A 23,464-nucleotide genomic window follows, 5' to 3' on the forward strand; every position below is an offset into this window, starting at 1 on the left:
TACTTTTTATATGAGCATGTTGAGAAAAATATGGGGCAGATATTCAATAGTTAATCATTGCCCATGGACCAAATGACATCATAGGGCTGAAAGTACTGGGAGTAGTCACCGAGCTCTAAGTTGGATGATGCAGAGGGAGGCTGCAGTTTTTAAATGATCCTGAATGTTACAGAGTGAGAAATACTGAATCATGTTACAGCTACAATATAAGTTGTTCTTATGTTACAGAGTGAGAAGTACTGAATCCTATTACAGCTACAATATAAGTTCTGTAATAGTACCATAATTTAGGCTGGCAGATGCTAATTATAAGAAATCAATAGCTGGGGGGCAATAAATGGAGCCAATGAGATTGTCTTATACATGAACGCAAAGAAGAGAACAAATCAGATCAGACCTTTGTATAATGGGTGTTGGAGTCTGATAACCCATTAATTTTGCTGAATATACAAAGGCTGTTCAATAAAGAATCATCATAATTACTCCCCCCCCAACATACCTTTATTAATCATCCTTATGTTGATGGTTCTTTTCAAAGTAGTTCCTATTTAATGAAATGCCCTCACAAACAACCCTTCTAAGTACACGGTCGAAGTGAGTTGTCCTGTAGCACTCACTCCCAAATTTCTGCCATTCTTCAAAAACATGGTGGAAGCCATATATTGACATGTGTTTGAGAATCTCCTCCCTCTTTACAGCTTCTGGAAATAAAATTAAAAAAAAAAAAAATATATATATATATATATATTATGTGATAAAAGTTAGGCAAAAGTAATAAAAATAAATAAATATGGCTATGTAGCTATCATTAGAGGCAGCAAATGCACATCCTCCACATGATGCCTAATTATATCTGATAATTAAAATAAATATGATATTTAAAATAAAAACATCAGCCAGTAGTACGGCAATAATGCAGAGCGAAACGAAACGCAAAATAATATAATATAAAATAAACAAACAGGGAAGGGAAAGTAGAGATAATAGGACAAAAAGGTAGTCGATAATCCCCTGTAAAATTTAGTCAATTAAGTCATTAAACCCAATTAATAAAAAATGTAAATTTAAAATAATGCCAATTATAAATGATTTAGCGGTACCCCCCCTCGAAGGTACCAGTTCCAAAAAACGTGAAATATCACCAAAAAGGGTTAAAGAAACTACCAAAAAACTAAAATATCAAAATGATAGACTGACCATCATGCCCCATATCGACAGAGGACCACGAGGCCAATAATGGTCATGGAATCGCTGCATTTCAATCGTCATACAAATCATCGCAAAGGCAGAAATATCGAAGAACCAAAACACCTCCATTCTCCGATAGATCAACCAGTGCCGAGGATTTGCATGGCGGTGGTCCTTATGCAGCGAAAAATAAACTATAGAACAGACAGCACTCTTGATCAGAGCCACACCACTGACATAATGCAAGCTTAACCAGCTTATATAATAGTAATCACATAATATAAATTAGTGGTAGTAGTGGGTTGATATGCTAAATAAGCAGCGCCTGTGCCGCCATCTATTCTTTTCCTTTCTATTATATAAGCTGGTTAAGCTTGCATTATGTCAGTGGTGTGGCTCTGATCAAGAGTGCTGTCTGTTCTATAGTTTATTTTTCGCTGCATAAGGACCACCGCCATGCAAATCCTCGGCACTGGTTGATCTATCGGAGAATGGAGGTGTTTTGGTTCTTCGATATTTCTGCCTTTGCGATGATTTGTATGACGATTGAAATGCAGCGATTCCATGACCATTATTGGCCTCGTGGTCCTCTGTCGATATGGGGCATGATGGTCAGTCTATCATTTTGATATTTTAGTTTTTTGGTAGTTTCTTTAACCCTTTTTGGTGATATTTCACGTTTTTTGGAACTGGTACCTTCGAGGGGGGTTACCGCTAAATTATTTATAATTGGCATTATTTTAAATTTACAATTTTTTATTAATTGGGTTTAATGACTTAATTGACTAAATTTTACAGGGGATTATCGACTACCTTTTTGTCCTATTATCTCTACTTTCCCTTCCCTGTTTGTTTATTTTATATTATATTATTTTGCGTTTCGTTTTGCTCTGCATTATTGCCGTACTACTGGCTGATGTTTTTATTTTAAATATCATATTTATTTTAATTATCAGATATATATATATATATACACACAGGGTGTCTCAAAAATATTGGTACAAACGTTTAGGGGAGGTAGGTAATGTCTAAAGGAACGTGAATCGCATAGGAACCCATAACCGGAAACATCACCGTAAGTCGGCAGACGGCGTGGTAGTTGCTGCACGAAGAGCATGCATCGATATACAAACTGTGAGCTGGCAGACATGCACCTAGTGTATGGATTAGCAGAGGGCAATGGACAAGCCACTCAACGAATTTATGGAGAACGCTTCCCAGACAGACATGTACCAGACCACTGTTTGTTTGCGGGTGTGCATCAAAATTTGCGCGATTGGGTCATTTAGAAGTAACAGTAGTGCGGGCAGACCATGTTCGACGTGAACTCCCGCCATGGAAGAAAGTGTGTTGAATGCCGTCCAGAATAATCCTACTACCAGCACACGTGCCGTTGCCTCTGCCTTAGGAGTGTCTCGCTGCAGTGTACAGCGTGTCTGGCACCACGATTCCTTACACCCCTTTCACCTCCAAAGGGTTCAGTTACTGCTCCCCCAAGATCATCCTGCACGTGTGGCTTTTGGTTTCTCCAAGAAAGTGTTCAAGGCTTGAATTTTCCAGCCTATGTTTTGTTCACGGATGAGGCTTATTTCACTCGGTAAGGCTTATTCAATCGGCACAATGCTCATGTGTGGGCTCACGACAACCCACACGTTGTGCGGCACATGTGGACATGTGTTTTTGTAATGGGCGGCACCTAGAACGTCAGTTCATCTCCGCCTCGTACCTCTGTGAAGAACAGTACCACTGTAGAAGGGCCAGAAATGAGTAGTGTATGTTTGTGTGTATTTTATGTGTGTGTTCTGTTGTTGTGTCTGACTGCTTGGCTACCCAGAATCATCAGTCACCTGGACAGATGATTCTGGGTACTCGTCCACACCACGGGAAGGTGGGCCAGTCTCAATGGAGCTCGCACTGTCTCAATTCGAGACTCGGACCCACCTGATGTTGGGAAAAGATGGGCCAGATTCCTCTGGGGGCCCACTGCAGAGGGGAGAGAGAGAGAGAAAAAAAAGGTTTCCCTGTGGTGTTAAAAAAAAAAAAAAAATACACACACACACACACACACATATATATATATATATATATATATAAAATAAATAAATAAAAAAAAATAATAATAAAAAAAATTAATAATAATAAAAAATAAATACAATCAGCACAATTGCTCAATCACTTATTCACTTATTGAATAAGCACAATTGCTTATTCAATCGGCACAATGCTCATGTGTGGGCCCACACGGTGTGCGCCCCCATGCGGCACAACATATCTTCGCAATAAATGTGTGGGCAGGTATGGTCGGTGACTGCTTAGTCAGCCCATACCTGTTGCCATCCTGCATGAACTCTGCTAAATATCGGATCTTTCTTGAACAAGTTCTACTAGGGTTACTTGACGATGATCCAGCAAATGTGAGACGCAACATTTGGTTTCAACATGATGGGGCGCCTGCCCATTATGGAAGGTGTGTTCGTGACCATTTGAACAGGCATTTTGGGCGTCAATGGATTAGCCGTGTTGGACTCGTTGCCTGGCCCCCACGCTCACCTGATTCATTGAGCCTTGATTTCTTTCTGTGGTGAGCCCTCAAATCTATCGTGTATGAATCGCCTGTGGAGACGGAAATGGATATTGTCTGCGCTGCTGCTACTGTCAAAGAAACTCCAGGTGTGTTCGACCATGTCCGCCAATCCATGCTGCGTCGGTGTCACCCATGCATTGCATCTCATGGTGGAAGCATCTGTTGTAACATCACGAAATGCATCCATCTCATACTCCATTGTTAATATTATGTCAAATAAATGTTTGCCACTAATTACTGTCTAGTGTCATTTCTGCTTCTTGTGCCTCTGCTACTACTACTTTCCCGTGACGTTTCCCGTTATGGGTTCCTATGCAATTCACATTCCTTTAGATGTTACCTACCTCCCCTAAACGTTTGTACCAATATTTGTGAGACACCCTGTATATCACAGCGTGCTAGGTCAGAGCTGTAGGTTGATTAAGAATACATTTGATGTTAGTACTGTTAAGTACTTGATGACAGTATGAACAGTGTGAGGTCTTGCACTGCTGTGATGCAGCACCTGTGACAAATGTGATCCCTCAAATTGTGTGGCACAGTTCTGTAGTAAGGTCCCATAACAGTAGTATGACCTGGTGGAACATTCTGATGAACCATTCCTTGAATGTCAAAAAAAAAAGAGATGACCATAATCTTTCCTGCAGAATCCACCACTTTTTCTTTTTTTTAGTGTTGACGATGTACACTTCCGAACAGAGCTTTGTTGCTTACTCTGTGGGTTGAAATAATGAAGCCATGTCTCATTCGCCATTATCACCTTGTGTAGAACCTCACCATCTTCAGTAACCATTCTGTTGCAGCGCCTGGCAAACCTCCATTTGAACTTGTTATTGCTCAGTTGTACTCTTGTAATCCAGCATACAAACACATGTTATGTGCAAATGATCCTGAAGAATAATGTGTGTGCGCTTTCTACTAATATTCTCTGCCTTACTGTTATACAACAATCTTCGCTCACAATTAAAGAAGCAGTTTATGGTTTCTGTGGTGAAAGCAGTTGTGAGTTTCTTGATTGCCGACTTTTTTGATTGAATCATCTTTAAATATTCTAAACCACTTGCAAGCTATGCTGTATGGAAGTACAGATTCACCATAAGCCTCTTTTAAAATTTGATCTGCTTCAGCTTTTTATTTCTTGAGACAGAAACAAAATTTGAGAGCTGCATATTGTTCCTTTTGTGTCATGTCCATTGTTGCTTAGGCAAAACTGAACAGACATAAACTTGACTGACCGCCAAGGTCATACCCTGCACATGAGTCACCTGTGCAATTGATATGTTATGCTTGGTTTCGTTCCTAAATTCTACAGCTGAGCTAGAAATATCAAGTAGTACAGTTGTTCATGAAATATTATGATTATTCTTTATTGAATAGCCCTTATAGTTACTCTCTGGCTACATTGCAATGAAAGGCACTTCATAGTGAGAAGCTGTGCTAGTGAGGCCAAACAGTGTGACATTTATTTTACATTATTAAAACCATTCTTCAGTATATGTTTGTTCAATGATGTTGGTTGATTTTTTTTGTCTACAAGATCGATCACTTCATAGCAGCCATGGTTCTTTTGCTTTTAGCAAGCCACAACAGAAATGTGAGTGTTTGGGAATTTTTACAGGGCTGATGCCTCTTTAAAAGTAGTCACTGTGGTTCCTCTAAACTTTTTTTCATTATTTAGGTTTTCTTATTGTACTCAGTGACTGTCTGTACTCACCCATTGGGGAATTCCTAAATTGCATTTTAATTTTTATTTGTGCAGGTGACGTTTGGCACATCACTAGCATTTCTGGTTGCAGTTTACAGCTATCTTTTCAGTGTAGTATAGTAGTGTTTTTAATTTACAAAAGTCGCTAAGAAATATTGCTTTATTATTGGATGTAATTTTTTAATACACAAATATTGTGCTAATGCATGTGGTACTTTATGTGTAATCAGTTTAAAAAAAAAAAAATTTTATGCTTCAAGAGAGATCTAAGTTAAATATTTAAAGTTTACATTTCTGATATTTGTGAGGCCATATATTTATGTTTATATGATACTACCTTTGTGTTTAATGATGTCATATATAAACAGACATATGGGATGGTCATCTCACATCAATCTTTAGAAGAAAGAGTGAGGAGAGATGCTCCTTATGAAATCTGGGAGTGGAGGTGCTATATTTTTGTTGTAATCTCAAGTGGACAAAAAGAGGATATTTTAAATTATACGAACCAACTATTCTTTCCCACCATAAAATTTACTTTATAGGTGGAATTTGACTGGGTCCATTCATTTCTAGACATTGTGGTACGCAGTGATAATTATTGTTATTTTCTACTATACAGAAAACCATTGTGTGCAAAGTTTACTGACTATTTTAGGTGCCAGGCAACATAATCAGACACACATGGCAACATAATCAGACAGGCAACATGATCAGTACAGCACAGGTCTTATGCCACACATAAGACCTGTGCTGTACTGATCTTATATGCTTGGGCCTAGTTACATTATATGAAGAGATGTACTGTCATGTGATTTGAGCAGATCCTTTGGACAGAGCTTGGATACAGAATTTCCAGCTTGCATCCCATTCTACCAGGGTTGTCATAAAAGACAGCAAGAATATGGAAACAGTTTAATATCAGTTACGGGCAAATAGGAAATTGCAAGCTATAATAATAATTGCAAGTTATAATAATGCCCTACCCATGAAATTTTTAGGAATGGAGTGTTCATGAAATTGGCTGTGTTGAATGTGATTGAAGTTATATTGGAGAAGGAAAGAGATGACTTAAGGATGAACTGGGAAATCATATAGGCGCAATAAAAAAATACAGATTTCAGCTTGGCTTTTTCTGATATGAAATCTGCATTCAATTATCTTTTCATATCCAGTAGATTATGATTAGAATAGGGATAGAGGCAATGCATATTTATTACAAGAAACAGTTAATTAGGGACAAAGTAACCTAACTACACCCACTCTGTCTTTGCGTTATCAACACTATGTTGCAACATAACTCTGTGGAAAGCGAGTGTGTGTGGGGGGGGGGGGGTAATAGATCTGCCCTTTTGTGTCCCTGACTAATCTTGTTGCTCTTCTCCACATCTATGACAACATATTCACATTCTTCCTAAAATGAGACCTCCAGATGCAGTATATGCAGTATTCAAGATTCTGCTTAAAAGATGAATAGGTTGGAAATAGGTTAGTATTGTCAAATGATGCAAGAAGAAGAAGCTTTTGTGTATCAACAAAAAAAAAAAAAACTCAACTCCTCTGACAATTTGCCTATTTCTTCCTTAAATTTATCAAACTAACTCTTCCACAACACCAGATGGAAGTTTGTTCCAACAGTTGTTGTTTGTTTATTTGGTTTTTAGGAGCATTAGCAACTAAGGCCATATTGCTCCGGGGTTATGTGGTGGTCATTCCCTAACCTTTCCGCATCCTCCGTATTTGGTGGTCACGGGCTCGAACCCTGGTCTAATCAAGAAGCGTGTGCTGTGCACTGCTGCTCTTGCCCACCTGGCTGCAGAGGCACCTCATTCCAACAGTCAATTACTCTCTGGCTGAAATAAAATTTTTGCACACCTGTTCTGGAGCCATCCTTTTTCAGTTTAAATTTATATCCACTCGTGTTGTTTGAGAAGGGATGAGGATGCCATTCTCATTTAGTTTACTCAATCCATTTAAAGCCTTAAACATTTCAATCAGGTGATGCAATTTGTAGAACGGAAGTCTTTCTAGGTAAATATATTACCCTTTTGTGTCCCTGACTAATCTTGTTGCTCTTCTCTACATCTATGACAACATATTCACATCCTTCCTAAAATGAGACCTCCAGATGCAGTATTATGCAGTACTCCAGATTCTGCTTAACCATTGCCTTCTACAAAGGGATAATAACCTCACATTGCTACTAACAAATTTCTTGTATATCATTGATAGAACCCCACGAGCTGTCTTAGCAGCCTGTCTGCATTGCTTGGATAGCTTCACTTCAGACTGTATGCTTAGGGTAATTGTACAGTCTCTTTATTTCTACACCATTTTGAGTCTGGTACAGCTTGATTGGTTGTTAGTTTGGGTTTAGTCATTTGCTTACTTCTCAACCTATTTGTCTAATTTTTCTAAGTCTCATCAGTAGTGTGTTTTGATTCCAGGTCACTAACACACCATGCCAACCTTTGTATAATCTGCAAACTTAGACAAAAGCTTGATGTGCTTATTGTCTAAGCACATCAAGTATTCTTAATGAATATTGAAAACAGTACGAACTCCGCTAGTAGCATTAGTCCAAGAAGAGCATTGTCCATTAATAACTATCCTCTGTATTTTGCCACTCAACTATTGCTTTATACATACTTGCAACATAACCTTAATGCTACACTTTTTTGCAACAGTCTTGTGTTTTTACCTCCCTAGTATTTTAATTGTACAGCAATATTGTATTTTATTTAATTACATTATAAATATATAAAAATGTGCAATAATTATTATATATTAAAAAGTATTATATATTAACCCCAGGGGGCTCCATCTGGTGAGTATGGGCTTGGCACACCCAGAGTCCCGAGCTGGATATCATCATTCTTCTCTTTTTTGGTGATTCCATTCTACTTCTCTCTCTCTCTCTCTCTCTCTCTCTCTCTCTCTCTCTCTCTCTCTCTCTCTCTCTCTCTCTCTCTCTCTCTCTGTAACTCAGAAATTTTTTGTGGGTGGTTCAACATATTATAATAATAATATTATTATTATTATGTTTATTAATTAATATTATTAAAATGCATAAAATATAATTATTAGACAAATTTTAATTATACAGTATTTATATTTATTTATACAACCATTATGTAAATGGTAATTTATTGGTATTAAAATGTTAAAAATACAGATGGTTAGTGTCTGAAAGAATTTGTGTGTCATGCTCCCAACCTTAGAGGATTCTTCCAGCAGTAAAACTACAGAAATCATATAACAAGGGTTTTCCCACAAGGCCCTGTAATGGGAACCATGCATATAGAATCAAGTATGGATAAAATTTTGGATATTCTGTCAAAAACATGTTTATAAACATCCTATGCTGATGACCTATTATTGATGGTAATTGGTATCTGAAATTAAAAATAGAGACTAAAGGAAATCTGGTGATGTAGATGATCAGGTGATTAATCACCACAAATTGATGTTAGATATACAGACTGGAGGTCTCTGCCACAAAGTTTGATTGTATTATCAAAAGGTAAACTTAGTTCAAATTGGCATTCTACTGTAAAATGCCAAGGAGCATTCCTATGTGTGTCGGGGGACTGGGAATCTTAAATGAGTAGTTATTTTATTTTTTTTGTTGAGTATAAAATATTTGAATCAGAGATAAAGGCCTTCTTTACCAAGCTCTTAAAGGTTATAAGGATGGAGTGGGGAATTAAGGGGAGATTCCTGAGATTTTTTTTATGATTGAATTTTTACTACTATCCTGACTTCTGATGTTTCTAGATCTTGGTTTGAAAGGGCAACAAATGTCTTGATAAAGACATTTGTTTCCCTTTCAAACAGGATGTCATTGCCCTTTCAAACTGTGTTCACTGTCCTTGCCACTACCAGTGCTTGCCACATAATATCAATCAAAAGGTGCTTTACAGACTTTAGCCGGATGATTGCCAGCCAACTTATTATTAATTAAAAGTGGTTTAATATATCTGATGAATTGAAATACACTTAACCTTCGATTTGCATGATTTTGGTTTTGCACAGTTGAAAAAATGCTACAAATTTTCAATTAACACGATTTAAGAATAATAAAAATAAAAAATTGCCCTATACAAGTGCCCTATATCCATTGGTAGTGTACAACTATTGAGTACGTCACACCAGTTGTTATTTGACTATAATGGTACACTGACGTTTCGCCAGACACGTGTGCAATATTTAGATGTAAGGAATAAACTGTAAAATAATATTATATTCTATACAATCTGGATTTAAATAATCTATTATTATAAGCATATAACTGGTCCACTAGCTATTGTTTGAAAGTAATATAAGCAGACAATTGTTCACACATCGCTATATATACTGTACTGTATCTTTAATTTTAAATTGTTTAAATAAAAGTATTTTTTTGTTTTATACCACATTTTGTATGTAACCCCTTCTTGTTAAAAATACTATAATGATATCTACAGTATTATACGAAACACGTAAAAACCAAGGAAGTGAAGCCAGTCGGCATCGCTGGACAGTGCAGTGTTGAGTTAGTTTGGTGTGACATAAGCATTGTGAGATCAAAATTGAGAGTAGGAGTGTGCTATAGGCCTAATGACTCTGATGAGTATAATAAGAAACTGTACAGGGAAATAGTGGGCCAGTAAATCAGAGAGTCTTATAATGGGAGATTTTAATTTCCCAGATATTGACCGCAATTTGCGGGCTGGTCACTCACACACTAGCAGGGCTTTTGTGGATTTATTGGATGATTGTTTTCTACATCAGCATGTTCGGGAGGCAACTAGAGGGAGTAATACTCTTGATTTGATTATCAGCAGTGATTCTTCATGCATTAAGAATCTGCAGATAAATGAACCACTAGGTGGCAGTGATCACAGTGTGCTGAAGTGGGATTTACTCAAAGAGGTAACTACCATTAGGGGTAAAGAGAAGGGTTATTGCTTCCGGAAAAGCGACTACGATGGACTGAGACAGTATTTAAATTCTATACAGTGGGACCAACTGATGATGTTACCAACAGCAAATTCAAAATGGGAAGCATTCAAAGAACTTATCTTGGAAGCTACTAGGCTACTAGGCTTAGCTCTAGCAACTAAGAAATATTGTTCAAAGTTTAGGCCAAAATGGATGTCAGATGAACTAATGAGGCATATGGCAGAGAAGAAAAATGCATGGGATACTTACAAATTAACACATGACACAGAAGCCTATGATAGATACAAGTTGATCTGCAACCAAGTTACAAAGGAGATTAGGCAGGCGAAGGCAGATTACGAGAAATCCTTGGCAAGGGATGCAAAGAAAAACAGCAAAGAGTTGTTTATTTATGTAAACTCTAGAAGGAAGGAGATGAATCAGATTGGTCCACTTGATATTGATGGGTCAACTGTTGATGATCCTGCTCAGGTAGCTAACAAACTAAATGAATATTTTGCATCGACATTCACACATGAGGAGTTATTCAGCGAGGGGAATGCCAGAGGTGTATTCAACTCTAGCAGTAAGCTAGAGAATCTTGAAATAACTGGGAGTAAAGTGGAGGAGAAATTGTTGAAGATAAACACAAGAAAGGCACCCGGGGTGGATGGGATCTATCCAGTTATATTAAAGGAGGCAGCAAAGGAAGTAAGCAAACCCTTAGCGATAATTATGAGAGCTTCCTTGGACTCAGGGGAGATACCCATAGACTGGAAATGTGCAAATGTGACCCCAATTCACAAAGGAGGATCAAAGGCTGACACAAGTAATTATAGACCTGTGAGCTTAACTTCTGTTCCAGGAAAATTAATGGAGGCACTGGTTAAAGAAGCACTGCAGGATCATTTAGACAAGACTTCAGTTATAGCTCGGACACAGCATGGTTTTGTTAAGGGGAAGTCTTGCCTGACCAATTTGATTGGATACTATGATGCAGTCACAAAAGAACTGGATGCAGGGAATAGCTTTGATATTATATACTTGGATCTTAGAAAGGCTTTTGTTACTGTTGCACATGGAAGACTGCTACACAAATTGGAGCAGTGTGACATTGGAGGCAAATTGCTGCTATGGATAAAGGGGTGGTTGAGGGGGAGAAGACAGAGAGTGGTAATCAATGGACACTGCTCATCGTGGACTAATGTTATTAGTGGGGTTCCTCAGGGCTTAGTGTTGGGTCCATTATTGTTTTCTGTATTTATAAATGATATTGATGATGGTATATCAAGCTTAATGTCCAAGTTTGCAGACGATACAAAGGTTGGCAGGGTTGTCAAGGACACTACTGACACTATGCTGCTGCAACAGGATCTGGAAAGGTTGAGCAGATGGTCTGAGAGGTGGCAAATGAAGTTTAACATTGACAAATATAAAGTACTACATATGGGAAACAGCAACCCCAGAGCAACGTATCAACACTGACAGTGGTAGAGAATGAAAGGGACCTGGGGGTGGTTGTGCAGGCAGATATGAAGTTCTCTGAGCAGTGCAGACGGGCTGCAAAAGTAGCTCATGGAGTATTGTCAATGATATACAGGAATTTTTCCAGCAGGGATAGGGAGGTGATTATTCCCTTGTATAAGGAATGGTCAGGCCACACCTAGAGTACTGTATACAGGTCTGGAGGCCTCATTTCAAGAAGAATGTAGAGCTGCTGGAACGAGTACAGAGAAGGGCAACAAGATTAGTGAATGGAACAAAGGGGTGCTCTTACGAAGAAAGGCTTAAGTTTTGCAAATTACAGTGTCTGGAGACTAGGCACCAGCGAGGTGATCTGATAGAGGTGTATAAAGCCTTGAATGGTTTGAGCATGCTCATTGGTGATGGGATTCTTCTTCTAGCTCAGAATAATCACCTGAGAGGGCATAAATTCAAATTGAGGAAAGACAGATGTAGGATAGACGTGCGGAAATTTGCCTTTAGCCAGCGGGTGGTTGGTTGGTGGAACAGACTTCCATCCCTTGTCGTGGAGGTTGATAGCCTAAATAAGTTTAAGGCTCAGCTGGACAGGTATTTTAAATGAACAGAGGGGTGAAGTGGAAGTGGGGGGTTTTTTTTTTTTTTTTTTGGCTGATGCTGCATAAGCTTGCTTTCTTGCATCAAATGCCTCTACTAATGCTAATACAGTACATAACAAACATTTAAAGCAAGTTTGGCAGTGTGTGCATGAAATCGCCATGGAACATGTTGAGAACATGCACAGATACAGTAACAATATAGAGAAAAAAAAAAAAAAAAAAAAAATTGATAATAGATTTTATTGAGCCTATTCCGATAATCTCTTTGGAAATGAATTCAAAAAAAATTCTGAGGTAGAGGAAGTTAGCAGCAGTAGTGACAACTTTCAATTGAGAAAAAAGGAGAAGATATGGAATAAACTGTTGTTTTCATACATTTTGAAGGTTTCACACCTGCATTATTTTTTACTTTACCCCATTTATTATCCTTAAATTTTTGTTATGTATTTAACATAAAAATAAAGTGTTAAATTTATTTTAAAAAATACGTAAATTATTTTATTGAGTGGTACAGAACCAACCACCTCATTTTCTATACAAATGTCAGTCTCAATTTACACAATTTTCATTTACACGTTACTTTTGCAGAACCAAACTACTGTGTACATTGAGGGTTAGGTGTATACAGGGTGTTTCAAAAGTGATGGTCAATAATTTAAAGGTGAACTGTACAGACTGACTTACAATATGCAAAAAAAGCCTAGTAAACATGGGTCCTTAAATGAATCATTTTTGTGATATTGCACATTTCTAGTTGGGATCCACCACTGACTTGTTTGTTTAGGTTAGGTTATGCCCATTGTCTCACTTTCTCAATGCTTTCTCAGAGCCGTAGCAGGCATACTAATACTTGTCAAAGGATAGACAACATGGAAAGAGGTTACACCAACGAAGAGTATGCGGACATGCACTTCATGTATGGTAAAGCCAACGGCAACTAGTTGGGATCCACCACTGACTTGTTTGTTTAGGTTAGGTTATGCCCATTGTCTCACTTTCTCAATGCTTTCTCAGAGCCGTAGCAGGCATACTAATACTTGTCAAAGGATAGACAACATGGAAAGAGGTTACAGCAACGAAGAGTATGCGGACATGCACTTCATGTATGGTAAAGCCAACGGCACTGCAATCAAGGCTGCATATTTGTACCAAGAAGCATTTCTCCGCCGAAGGCAGCCCAACAGCCGCACATTCATCAGGGTACATCAACACCTTAGAGAACATGGATGCTTCGCACAGGTTCTGGAGCAGGTAGGCCCAGAAGCATAACACCTGAAGTTGAGGAAAGGGTGTTAGGAAGAATAGAACAAAATCCAGGAATTTTGACAAGGAGGATTGCTCTGAAAGAGCGTGTACTAAGTCATAGAAGTGTGTGGCGAATTTTACATTCTTTTGGTGAGTGCCCAAGTTTTGCTTCCATAAGTCATGGTGGGGAGTGTGTATACATTGGTTCATTATTTTAAGTTTCAGACAAATTAGGATATTGCTCCTCAGTATGTGACTATATTTCCTGAATGCTGTCCACCCAAAATTTAGTCTTCTCTTGACTTTCAGCCATTTATCATTATTACAGCTAATAACTTTCCAAATAAGTATATGACTCCACCTTTTCAATTACTGCTCCTTCAATCATTATTTCCCTTTCTGTGGCATACTTGTTCATCATTACTTTTGTTTTAGCCATATTCATCTTTAGTCCAAAATCCTTACTAACTTTGCATAACTGATTAAGATTTTCCTGTAATTCTTTGGGATCGTGGCTTATGACCACAATGTCATCTGCAAATCGTAAATGATATAGTTACTCTCCATTCACATTGACTCCTTTCTGCGACAGTCTAATCTTCTGAAAGCTTCCTCAAGGGCAGCAGTAAACACTTTCGGAGATATTGTTTCTCCTTGTTGAACTCCTTTCTCAATTTTAAATTTGCTACTGTCTTTGTCTAGTCTAATAAAGGAGGCAGCAATCTCATATATTTTCTTCAAAATCATAATATATGGGTTATCTATGCCTTGTATTTCCAGTGCCCGAAACATTGCCTTATGCAGTATGGAATCAAATGCCTTTTCATAATTCACAAATGCCAGGTATAATGGTGTTTTATATTCATTTGCTTTCTTCAATAGCTGTGATATCACGTGAAGGTGATCCATAGTTGAGAATCCTGTCCTAAAGCCATTTGCTCTTTCGTTTGATTCTCATCAAGTATTCTTTCTAATCTGTTAATGATGACCGTTGTTCACAATGGTCATCACTAACAGATTAGAAAGATGTAGATGTTGGATAACAAGCTAATTTGGCTATAATTTGCAATTTCTGATTTATCTCCTTTCTTATGCAGCAAAACTATGATTGCATTATTCCATTCCTTAGGAATCATGCCTTTCCTAATGCATTTTGTGAAGAGTCTTGCTAGTTTTTTTGCCACATCTCTTCCTCCCAATCTTAACAACTCTACAGTAACTTCATCTTCCCCCAGGGCTTTCTGATTCCTCATTTTCTTCAACGCATGTTCTACCTCTTCAGGAAGGATATCGGGTATGTTGTATGTGTTACTAATTTGCGATTCATCTTCCCCACGGCTTGCATCATTCCCTCGCTCCTTGTATAATTCTCTATAGTAGTCCTCTGCTATTTGAATTATGCTTCTCTGCTGTTTATAAGTACACCATCGCTATTCTTCAGTTTCAGTATCATTTGTCTTTCTGTATTACTGCTCATGGCTGCTGATTTAAATCCTTTGTTTTCCCTTAATGCTTGTTCTACTTTTCTTGTGTTAAATCTTCTTATGTCCTCTCTGAGTCTCTTTCTAATGGCTTTTCATAACTAAGTATACTCAACTTTATCCTTGTCAGTGTTTATCTTGCTCTTCATTTGTTATCTTCGGTTTATCATGACAAGTGTTTCTTGACTAATTTTTTTCTTCTTTGGGTTTCTTTTACCTATAGGTTTCCAGGGGTTTATCACTTTCGGAAAGTTGTGATATTCCTCGTCTATATCTTGGTCTTGAGCAGTCTGCAGAAGCTCAAACTTGTTCTTAAGTTCAAGTACATTCTGGTTTTTCTCCTCTTCTGTTATCCCAAAGACCTTTGTATTATTTACTCTAGTCAATTTTTTCCTTTTTTCTTACATCTATATCAAGTGTGCATCTTACTATTCTGTGATTACTTTCAACGTTTACTTTGTTCAGGAAGCCGACCGGGCTAGCCGAGTAGGTAAAGTACCTGCCCGGCAACCCAAAGGTCGCGGGTTCGATTCCCGCCTCGGGCTTGGATCAAAGTACTGCAAAAACCTTGGGAGGTGCAATATGGCCACAGAAGCCGATGCGCCAACAACTACCAAATCAAAAAAAAAAAAAAAAAATTTGTTCAGGATGGTAACATAATTCACAATAATATCTTCTGTTAGTGAGGATGAAGTCGATTTAATTAGTTGTTAATTAATTTGTGCTCTTCCATGTCCACTTTCTGTTCACCCTTTTCTTGAAAAAAGTGTTCATTCCTCTAGATTCTGCAAATTCCACAAGTCTTTCACCTCTCATTTCTTTCACCAATTCCAAAATTTCCTATAGTTCCCCTTTCTGTGCTGTTTTGTTTCTTTCCAACCTTAGCATTGAGGTTGGAAAGAGACAAAACAGCTGAAGTCATTGGCAGGCAAAGTAGAAATAGTGATATTATACTCTAGCTGAACCACATATCTACTAGAATGTTATCAGTAGATTAACATTCCAGGAGGTATCGGAATCGTGAACCCTATAGCAGCTGGTCTGCAGATTCTGATTAAAGTTGTACCCTTGAAATGTGAGGGTGAATACTGAATCTTATCATGATGCCCATCATAATCTCAAAATAACTTATACTGTATGATAGAAGAAGTGGGACTCTGGAGACTAAACTTGGGTTTCACCATTGTCAACGTCTGTAAGTAAAGGTCTCTCTCTCTCTCTCTCTCTCTCTCTCTCTCTCTCTCTCTCTCTAACTCAAGCCTCATTTAGTTGTTATATGATGATCAGATGTTTCTGAAATCTGGTTCACTTTAGTCACAAATGGCATCTGAATATTAGTTCCAAAAACATTTTAGACTTCAGATAGCTGCCCTAGTTGCCATACTTGGAGGAATGTCTATGACATGCCTCATGGACTTATGTTTCTCCGGTATTTTTACATGCTGTATTTCTTCATGAAAATCTCTCATATTTATCACCTTCAGATACGTCAAATTCTTTCTCTTTATCTTCTCGTCTATTGAAAATGTAAATCTAGCTTTTCACCCAACTTTTCTTAGAACACCTGCTTCTGCTGAATAATTAGGTTTGAGACATTAAAAGTTATTGTGTTGCAGCAAAGTTCAAAACTTGAAAAGTTTTTCTTATTGTATGGTAAACCAAAAAGTATCAGTTTTCCACCTGTAGAGAATGTAATGTTTTTACCATACATCACTGAAGTTTAACTTTTCGATTACAGGCATCCGAGAATATACGTGATGTATTTATCTGTGGGACTAACTAGTTTATTGAATATAGCCATCTGAAAAATAATTTTTAAAAGTATTATATCTGAAAAGTACATTTCTTATTATAACCCCAGTGCTGGCATAGTAAATTATAATTGTTAAATAATTTGTTATTTAGTTATTTTTCCCAAGTGGCTGCATTTGTATATAAACTCTTAGCAAATATTGATGTGGTTGTATTTTTTATCAATCTATTTTATAGATTATTTACAGATGAAGAACAGTCTTCCTTTAGTAATAGGAGAGATTATGAACCAAGGTCAAATATGTCCAGGTCTGTAGATAGTGCACATAAATACCATTCCATCAGTGGCATGGATTCAAGCATTTATAATCAAATGAATTTTAGTGACTTAGAACACTCTCATCATCGAACTAATTCTTTAGATTTGCACATGAATGATTCTCCCTTACACATGCAGTGCAAGCATTCGGGATCAGTTGGTCAAACATCATGTACTCGTTATGGAATAGGCAATGACTTTTCTACCAGTATCAACCAGAATTTTACACAAGTAACAAATGGAAATGCCAATGACATTGTTTGTCCTAGTGATGAAATTTCACATATTAATCTTGTTGCACAGCGTAAGCATCAGTTTGAATCAGGAAGTTTCCTTGCAAAATCTCTAGAACGGATGAATTTATATAGAAGTGAGCTTACACGTATGACAAACCAGAGCCCTACACGTATAGTATCTGTTCGGGCAGCACAGTTTGAAAGCTTATCACCCCCTATCAGTAAAGATACAAAAAATGCCTTCTTTCCTTCAGATTTTTCATTGCCTTCCAAGGCAACAGCTTCAGTGCAGCCTCAAGATTTACCAAGTCCAGAATCAAAATATGGCAGTTTAGCATCATGTGCAGGAGAAAATTTAGAAGAGTGTAATTGCACCCGATCGCAAGATGAATTTAAGAAAGATGGTCCAATTAATCTTGCTTCCTCACCAGGTAAGCTGTTTAAAATAATGTGAAATCATATTCTGAAACTTTTAGTCCAACATAATAATGTTATTAATTATAGTGCAATATTTTGTAAATATATTTTCTAAAAACTTGAATATCTTCAAGTAAGCTTCATGCAGATATTACTTCACTGATATTAATATACCATTTAAATTGTTTTTGGTAAGTAATTTACTAATTTACTTCTTGATAAAATGAATGTCTTCTTGGCGAACTGACTTATTGCCCACCCTGTATAATGTTGTTATTGTTTTCATCCGTTCAGTCACAGCCAACTTTTGGAGACTATATGGGTGAGCTCCCTTCATGCTGTCTGGTCTTCAACAACTTCTTTCAAGTCCTTCATGCTCGTGCCAGCGTCACTCTTGATGGTGTCAAGCCAGCGTGTTCTTTGCCAACTTCTTGTTCCACTGACCTTTCCTAGTATTATCGATTTTTCCAATGAATTGGATTGCATTACGTGACAGAAATATGTCAATTATAGCTTTGTGATCTTGGCTTTCAGTGATGTTTCTGGCTTGATGCGACCCAAAACCTCTCTGTTCTTAACTTTTGCTGTCCGTGATGTGCGAAGTAGCTTTCTCCACCACCAGAGTACAAAAACATCATTGTCCAGCTTTCACACCTGTAAGTTGTTATAGGAAAAATTAACCATTCTGATCTTTGTTGTAAGGCCGACATCTTTGTCTTTCCAGATCTTTTCCATGCTCATAATTGCACTGCTTCCAAGTGAAATTCTTCTTTTAATTTCGGGGCCAGATTCTCCACCCCGGTCAATCTTAGATCCAAGAAAGATAAAGTCCTAGACAGATTCGACCTCTTCATTGTTAATTTTAACTTAATTTTAATTTTAACCTTTTATAATAATATTATATAATTAGGTTATTTGAAAATTGTATGCATTTCTTTGTTTAGTTTCTCTGCTGGAGACACTTTGGTCTCTACACTGGCAGGGACCAGCCTTCAAGGATTGGGCTTATTAGGAACTATACAGTTATCTATCTACAAGTTGAACTGAATTGCTAATATTATTTTATACAAATGATATTACCAAAAAGGGTGAATCTGCTATTTGTGTTAAACTCAGCACCATCTTTAAAGACTAGTTGATCTCTTGTCAGACTTTTGTCAAAAAAAAAAAAAAAAAAAAAGGTAAACTGCAGCCATTATCAACCCACTGCAGGATGGAAGCCTCCTCAACAATTCATGCTGAAGGAAATGGACCATAATCTGCCACGCTGGTCCAGTGCAGGTTGGCAGATTGACAGTATTTAGCAGTTAGGGGCTTGAACCCCGTCTATTCAAAGAGCATGTTCTACTGCACTCCCACTCCTGACCACTCGACTATGGAGGCACTACTCAGCAAAGAATAATGGCCTTCGTCAACCTATCCCTATCTGTGAATAGTGTATCAAATTGAAATCAAGACCACAGTGGTTGAAGTAAATATATAAAAAATTCATGTAACTTTAACCCCTTGTACTGGGTAAGATCACATTTGCCCTACACAGCAAAGAATAATGGTTGCAGACCTTTAAATAGTTTAAAAATTGTATGCATTTCTACATTCAATTTCTGTCTTGGAGACAGAACAAAAATTGCTGAAATATATACAGTTCAAATTGTATCATTGTTTGTGTCGAAATATATCTCTGCTGCCCTTACTATTTTGTCCAAGTCAAGCATGATTCTTTATTATAGGTTAAATATGTGTATATTATGCTTTGAATTGGAAGTTTTTCTTACACATGCCACTTTGCTATTTTGATTCTATAAGAATGCTACTGGTGCCTCCATAGCCAGGTGGGAAGGAGCAGCACTGCTTCTTGATTAGACCGGGGTTCAAGCCTGTCACCACCAAATACGGAGGATGCGGAAAGGTCAGGGGATGATCGCCGCATATTCCCAGAGCAATATGGCCTTAGTTGCTAATGCTCCTAAAAACCAAAATAACTAACTAATAAGAATGCTACTAGAGGCCATCCTCTCATCTGATGAGAGACCAGAAATTCTTGAAACAGTCTTTACAAATAAATAAATAGTACATTCACTGTTTTGGAGAATCTTTTTATATTAAAATATTATTAACAATTTTAGTTTACTTGTGGATAATGTTGTCGTCTCTAATTTTAGCATAAATCCAAGTCTTGAAGGCTGAAAATCTGTCACTGGAGGGACCAAGGTATAGTATACCTAAGAAAGAAATTATTTCAATGCCAGTATTGAAATGTAATCCCACAGCCTATATTTTGCTGATAATAATATTATAATACACATAATGCCTATAATGTAGCTAGCTTTATGCTAACCTTGATAGGTTTCCATGATTTTTGTATGTGTATGTATCATGTGCTGAAAGGGGAGTTGCATATCTTACTGTGAAAATGGGTGAATACTTTGTAGACATTCTCTATTATCTAGAGAGAAATTATAAAAAAAATAAAGATTTAAACAATTTCAATTGAATCACGCCACTGAAGTAATAAAGATTTTTTAATCTTTTTTGTACAGCTTAGCAGTCTTTGGTTAAATGTGTAACTAGACTGGAAGAACAGTTGCAACCGTTGCCAAGTCTGTTTAAAGAAGAGGTTAGAATTGGTCAGAAAAGCCATATGAGCACTTTTAATTTCATGCACGTATAAGCATGAAATTAAAAAATAAAAATGATCACTGAGTGCTACTGACTCTCTCCAAATCTAGCTCATGATCTAAAAGAAATTTTGAAAGAAGACAATGAATTTTCTAAGAAAAAAGAACTGATAAATTGCAGACTTCTGGGGAAAGTAATCTTAAACAGGCCAAGCAAACTGATAAGTTTGTTTGCCCTGTCATCCCTACTTATACAGAAAATCTGTTCGTGTTCCTCATTTATGGCTTGAATAGAGTGGTTTGCTTGTTCATTTTAAATATTATGCAAAGGTTTAAAAATTTAACAATAGCTCTTCAATCCAACAAACCTGACATCTGTGTACTGAGGTCATTACTTCCAGATATTCGGAAAGATGTTATATTCAAATTTATTTTATCAACAGTTTTCAAATATTCCATGTCCATTTTGTAAATTGATTACCATAGCAGACTAAACTAGAAGGATGATTCTGATGTCATAATGGACTTTCTGTTTCCAAGTCCGCATAGAGTAAAATATAAGGAGAAGATTCTTTTCTTTCGCTTAGTGGGGAAGTATTTTGTGGCTGGATGTGAATACACAGTGCACAATTTTCTATTGATGAATGATGTTCTTCTAAATGCTGACAGAGCATGAAACGTCAGTGTATCATTTTTAAATTCAAATTTTTGTGGACCACTTTTCACTATATCTTGGTTTCATATAGATAAAGAAATAGATGAAGCAAGAGCAATTTTGCAGTTTCAATTTTATATGTTTTAAACTCAGAACCTAACATATGTGGAATGTTGGTGAAGGAAGAAAGAATTGAAATATAATGCTGATGTGAGAGAATATTCAGCCAGGTTAGAAAAACAAAAATTGAATTCATGTGTTCTCTTCTCAGTGAAGATTTGAAAATGGTCCTAACAGCCAAGTTTATGTACAAAATTTTGACTCATTTCTGAAGAGGAAAAAAATCTACAACAGTGTTTTTTCTTGGAGCAATCAAAATCAGTTGATGACTAATAGAGTATTCAAATAGTCCTTGAGGTCCTTGAGGTTGTCACAGACATTCTCTCAGATATGCCAGACAAGCTGTACTTTCTACCTGTGAGTCTAAAACACTGATGGAACTGATATTCGGGTGACACTCAAGTCAAGTGGACCCAATTTCGGTGAAGTCCGGATGGTTTGTGACAGCCTAATCCTCTGCTTACACCTTCGCAATGGTGGGACTGTTAGTAATCCTGGGTATAAACTCCATGCACAAGTACATGGTGGGTGACCACCCAGGTGTGAACCAACGTAAGCAGGGGTCGAGGTGTTGCGCCCACACCACATGGAGGAACACCGCCTCCTCTATGTTACCAGGCAGTTGTTGTTTGTTTATTTGGTTTTTAGGAGCATTAGCAACTAAGACCATATTGCTCCGGGAAATGCGGTGGTCATTACCTGACCTTTCCGTATTTGGTGGTGACGGGCTCGAACCCCGGTCTAATCAAGAAGCATGTGCTACGCACTGCTGCTCCCTCCCACCTGGCTACGGAGGGACTACCAAGCAGTACTAGGTGGTAGATGACTCTCATCAACTGGTGCAATACCACCACTTTGCTTATTGGAGGCTTGAAGTGGTGAAACCCATGTTTAGTCTCTAGAGCTTAGTTCCGGTCAACCCTTCCCCATCTCTTCCATCATGCAGTATGATTGATGACTTTTGAGGTTATGATGAACATCGTGGCGAGATCCAATATTCCTTACATTTCCTGGGTACAGCTCTAAAATGGTTTTCACAGGCCGGCCGCTAGTTAGTACACCGGACCGAACCTATTCGTAACTCTCTAGGAGGCTTCCGGATCAGCTAGTGTATAATCTTGCTACCTCTACTCTGCCAGATAGGGACTGGAGGGAGTCTGAGTAGTGTGTATGCGGGGAGCATTGTCAAGGCCATGTTATGTCAAGGACCTGGGTATATTCTTACCATGTGTACCTAATATCCAAAAATTTCATTACTTCATACAGCATGTCCCACCCACTTTTTCTTACTATTGAATACACCACGAATTGTCAAACTAATAGAGCAAGCTTATCTGCAAAAAGATTTAAACCTCCCAAGCACTTCCTATTTCATTTCACAAATACACGTGGTCTCAATTCTCATCTCAACGATGTCCATTTCCACTTGGTCAGCCAAACCCCATGTACTTTTTCTGACAGAATCTCAGTTATCGGTTGATTCAACTACTGCTCATCTCAGTTGCCCAAATTATTCGCTGTATGATTCCTTTCCCCTCAAAGGTGGTACTTGTGCATATGTCCGTTCTGATATTCCCTGTCAGAGACTTGGCAATTTGGAATCTCCTCTCTTTGATCTTCTCTGGCTTAAAATCTCTCTACCTCATTGTGTAAAATTTATCTGTCGTCTCTACCGTTCTCCCAACTCCACTAATCACTTGTAGCTCTTTGACTTCCTCTCTCTGCAACTTGACTTTCTCCGGTCCAACTTTCCTAACAGTGAGGTAATTTTCCTTGGTGATTTTAATATTTACAACTCCAGCTGGCTTCCGTTTTCTAGTCACACTGACCCAGCTGGTTGAGATGCTGAGGCTTTTGCAATTACTAATGACCTTGCACAGATTGTTCTTTTACCTACAAGAATACCGGACAATTCTAATCATACAGCCAATACGCTTGATCTTTTTCTCACAAACAACCCTTCTAAGTAAACGGTCAAAGTGAGAGGTCCTTTAGGCACTTCAGATCACAACTTGGTGATCGTCTCTTCTCCAATGGAACCTTTATCTCATGGCTATTCCCAACCTCGTGTTGTTGGCATTACAAGAATGCAAAATGGGATGATCTGCGAATCTTCTTTTCCTTGGTCAGATTACTGTTT

At 37.7% G+C, this 23,464-nt stretch overlaps 1 protein-coding gene across 6 annotated transcripts in view; it reads left to right on the top strand.

Moving 5' to 3' along the window:
• RhoGAP19D (Rho GTPase activating protein at 19D) overlaps nt 1-23,464 on the top strand; it is a 661,344-nt gene that overhangs the window by 255,442 nt on the left and 382,438 nt on the right. For all 6 annotated transcript variants that reach the window (XM_090374624.1, XM_090374649.1, XM_090374631.1 and 3 more), the window contains one exon: nt 17,197-17,945. In XM_090374624.1, the coding sequence (XP_090230750.1) occupies nt 17,197-17,945 (749 nt within the window). The remainder of the gene's footprint in view (nt 1-17,196; nt 17,946-23,464) is intronic.

The sequence above is a fragment of the Mastigoproctus giganteus genome, chromosome 1, assembly GCF_048544385.1.
Source record: "Mastigoproctus giganteus isolate SK-2022 chromosome 1, ASM4854438v1, whole genome shotgun sequence".
Taxonomy (NCBI): Eukaryota; Metazoa; Arthropoda; class Arachnida; order Uropygi; family Thelyphonidae; genus Mastigoproctus; species Mastigoproctus giganteus.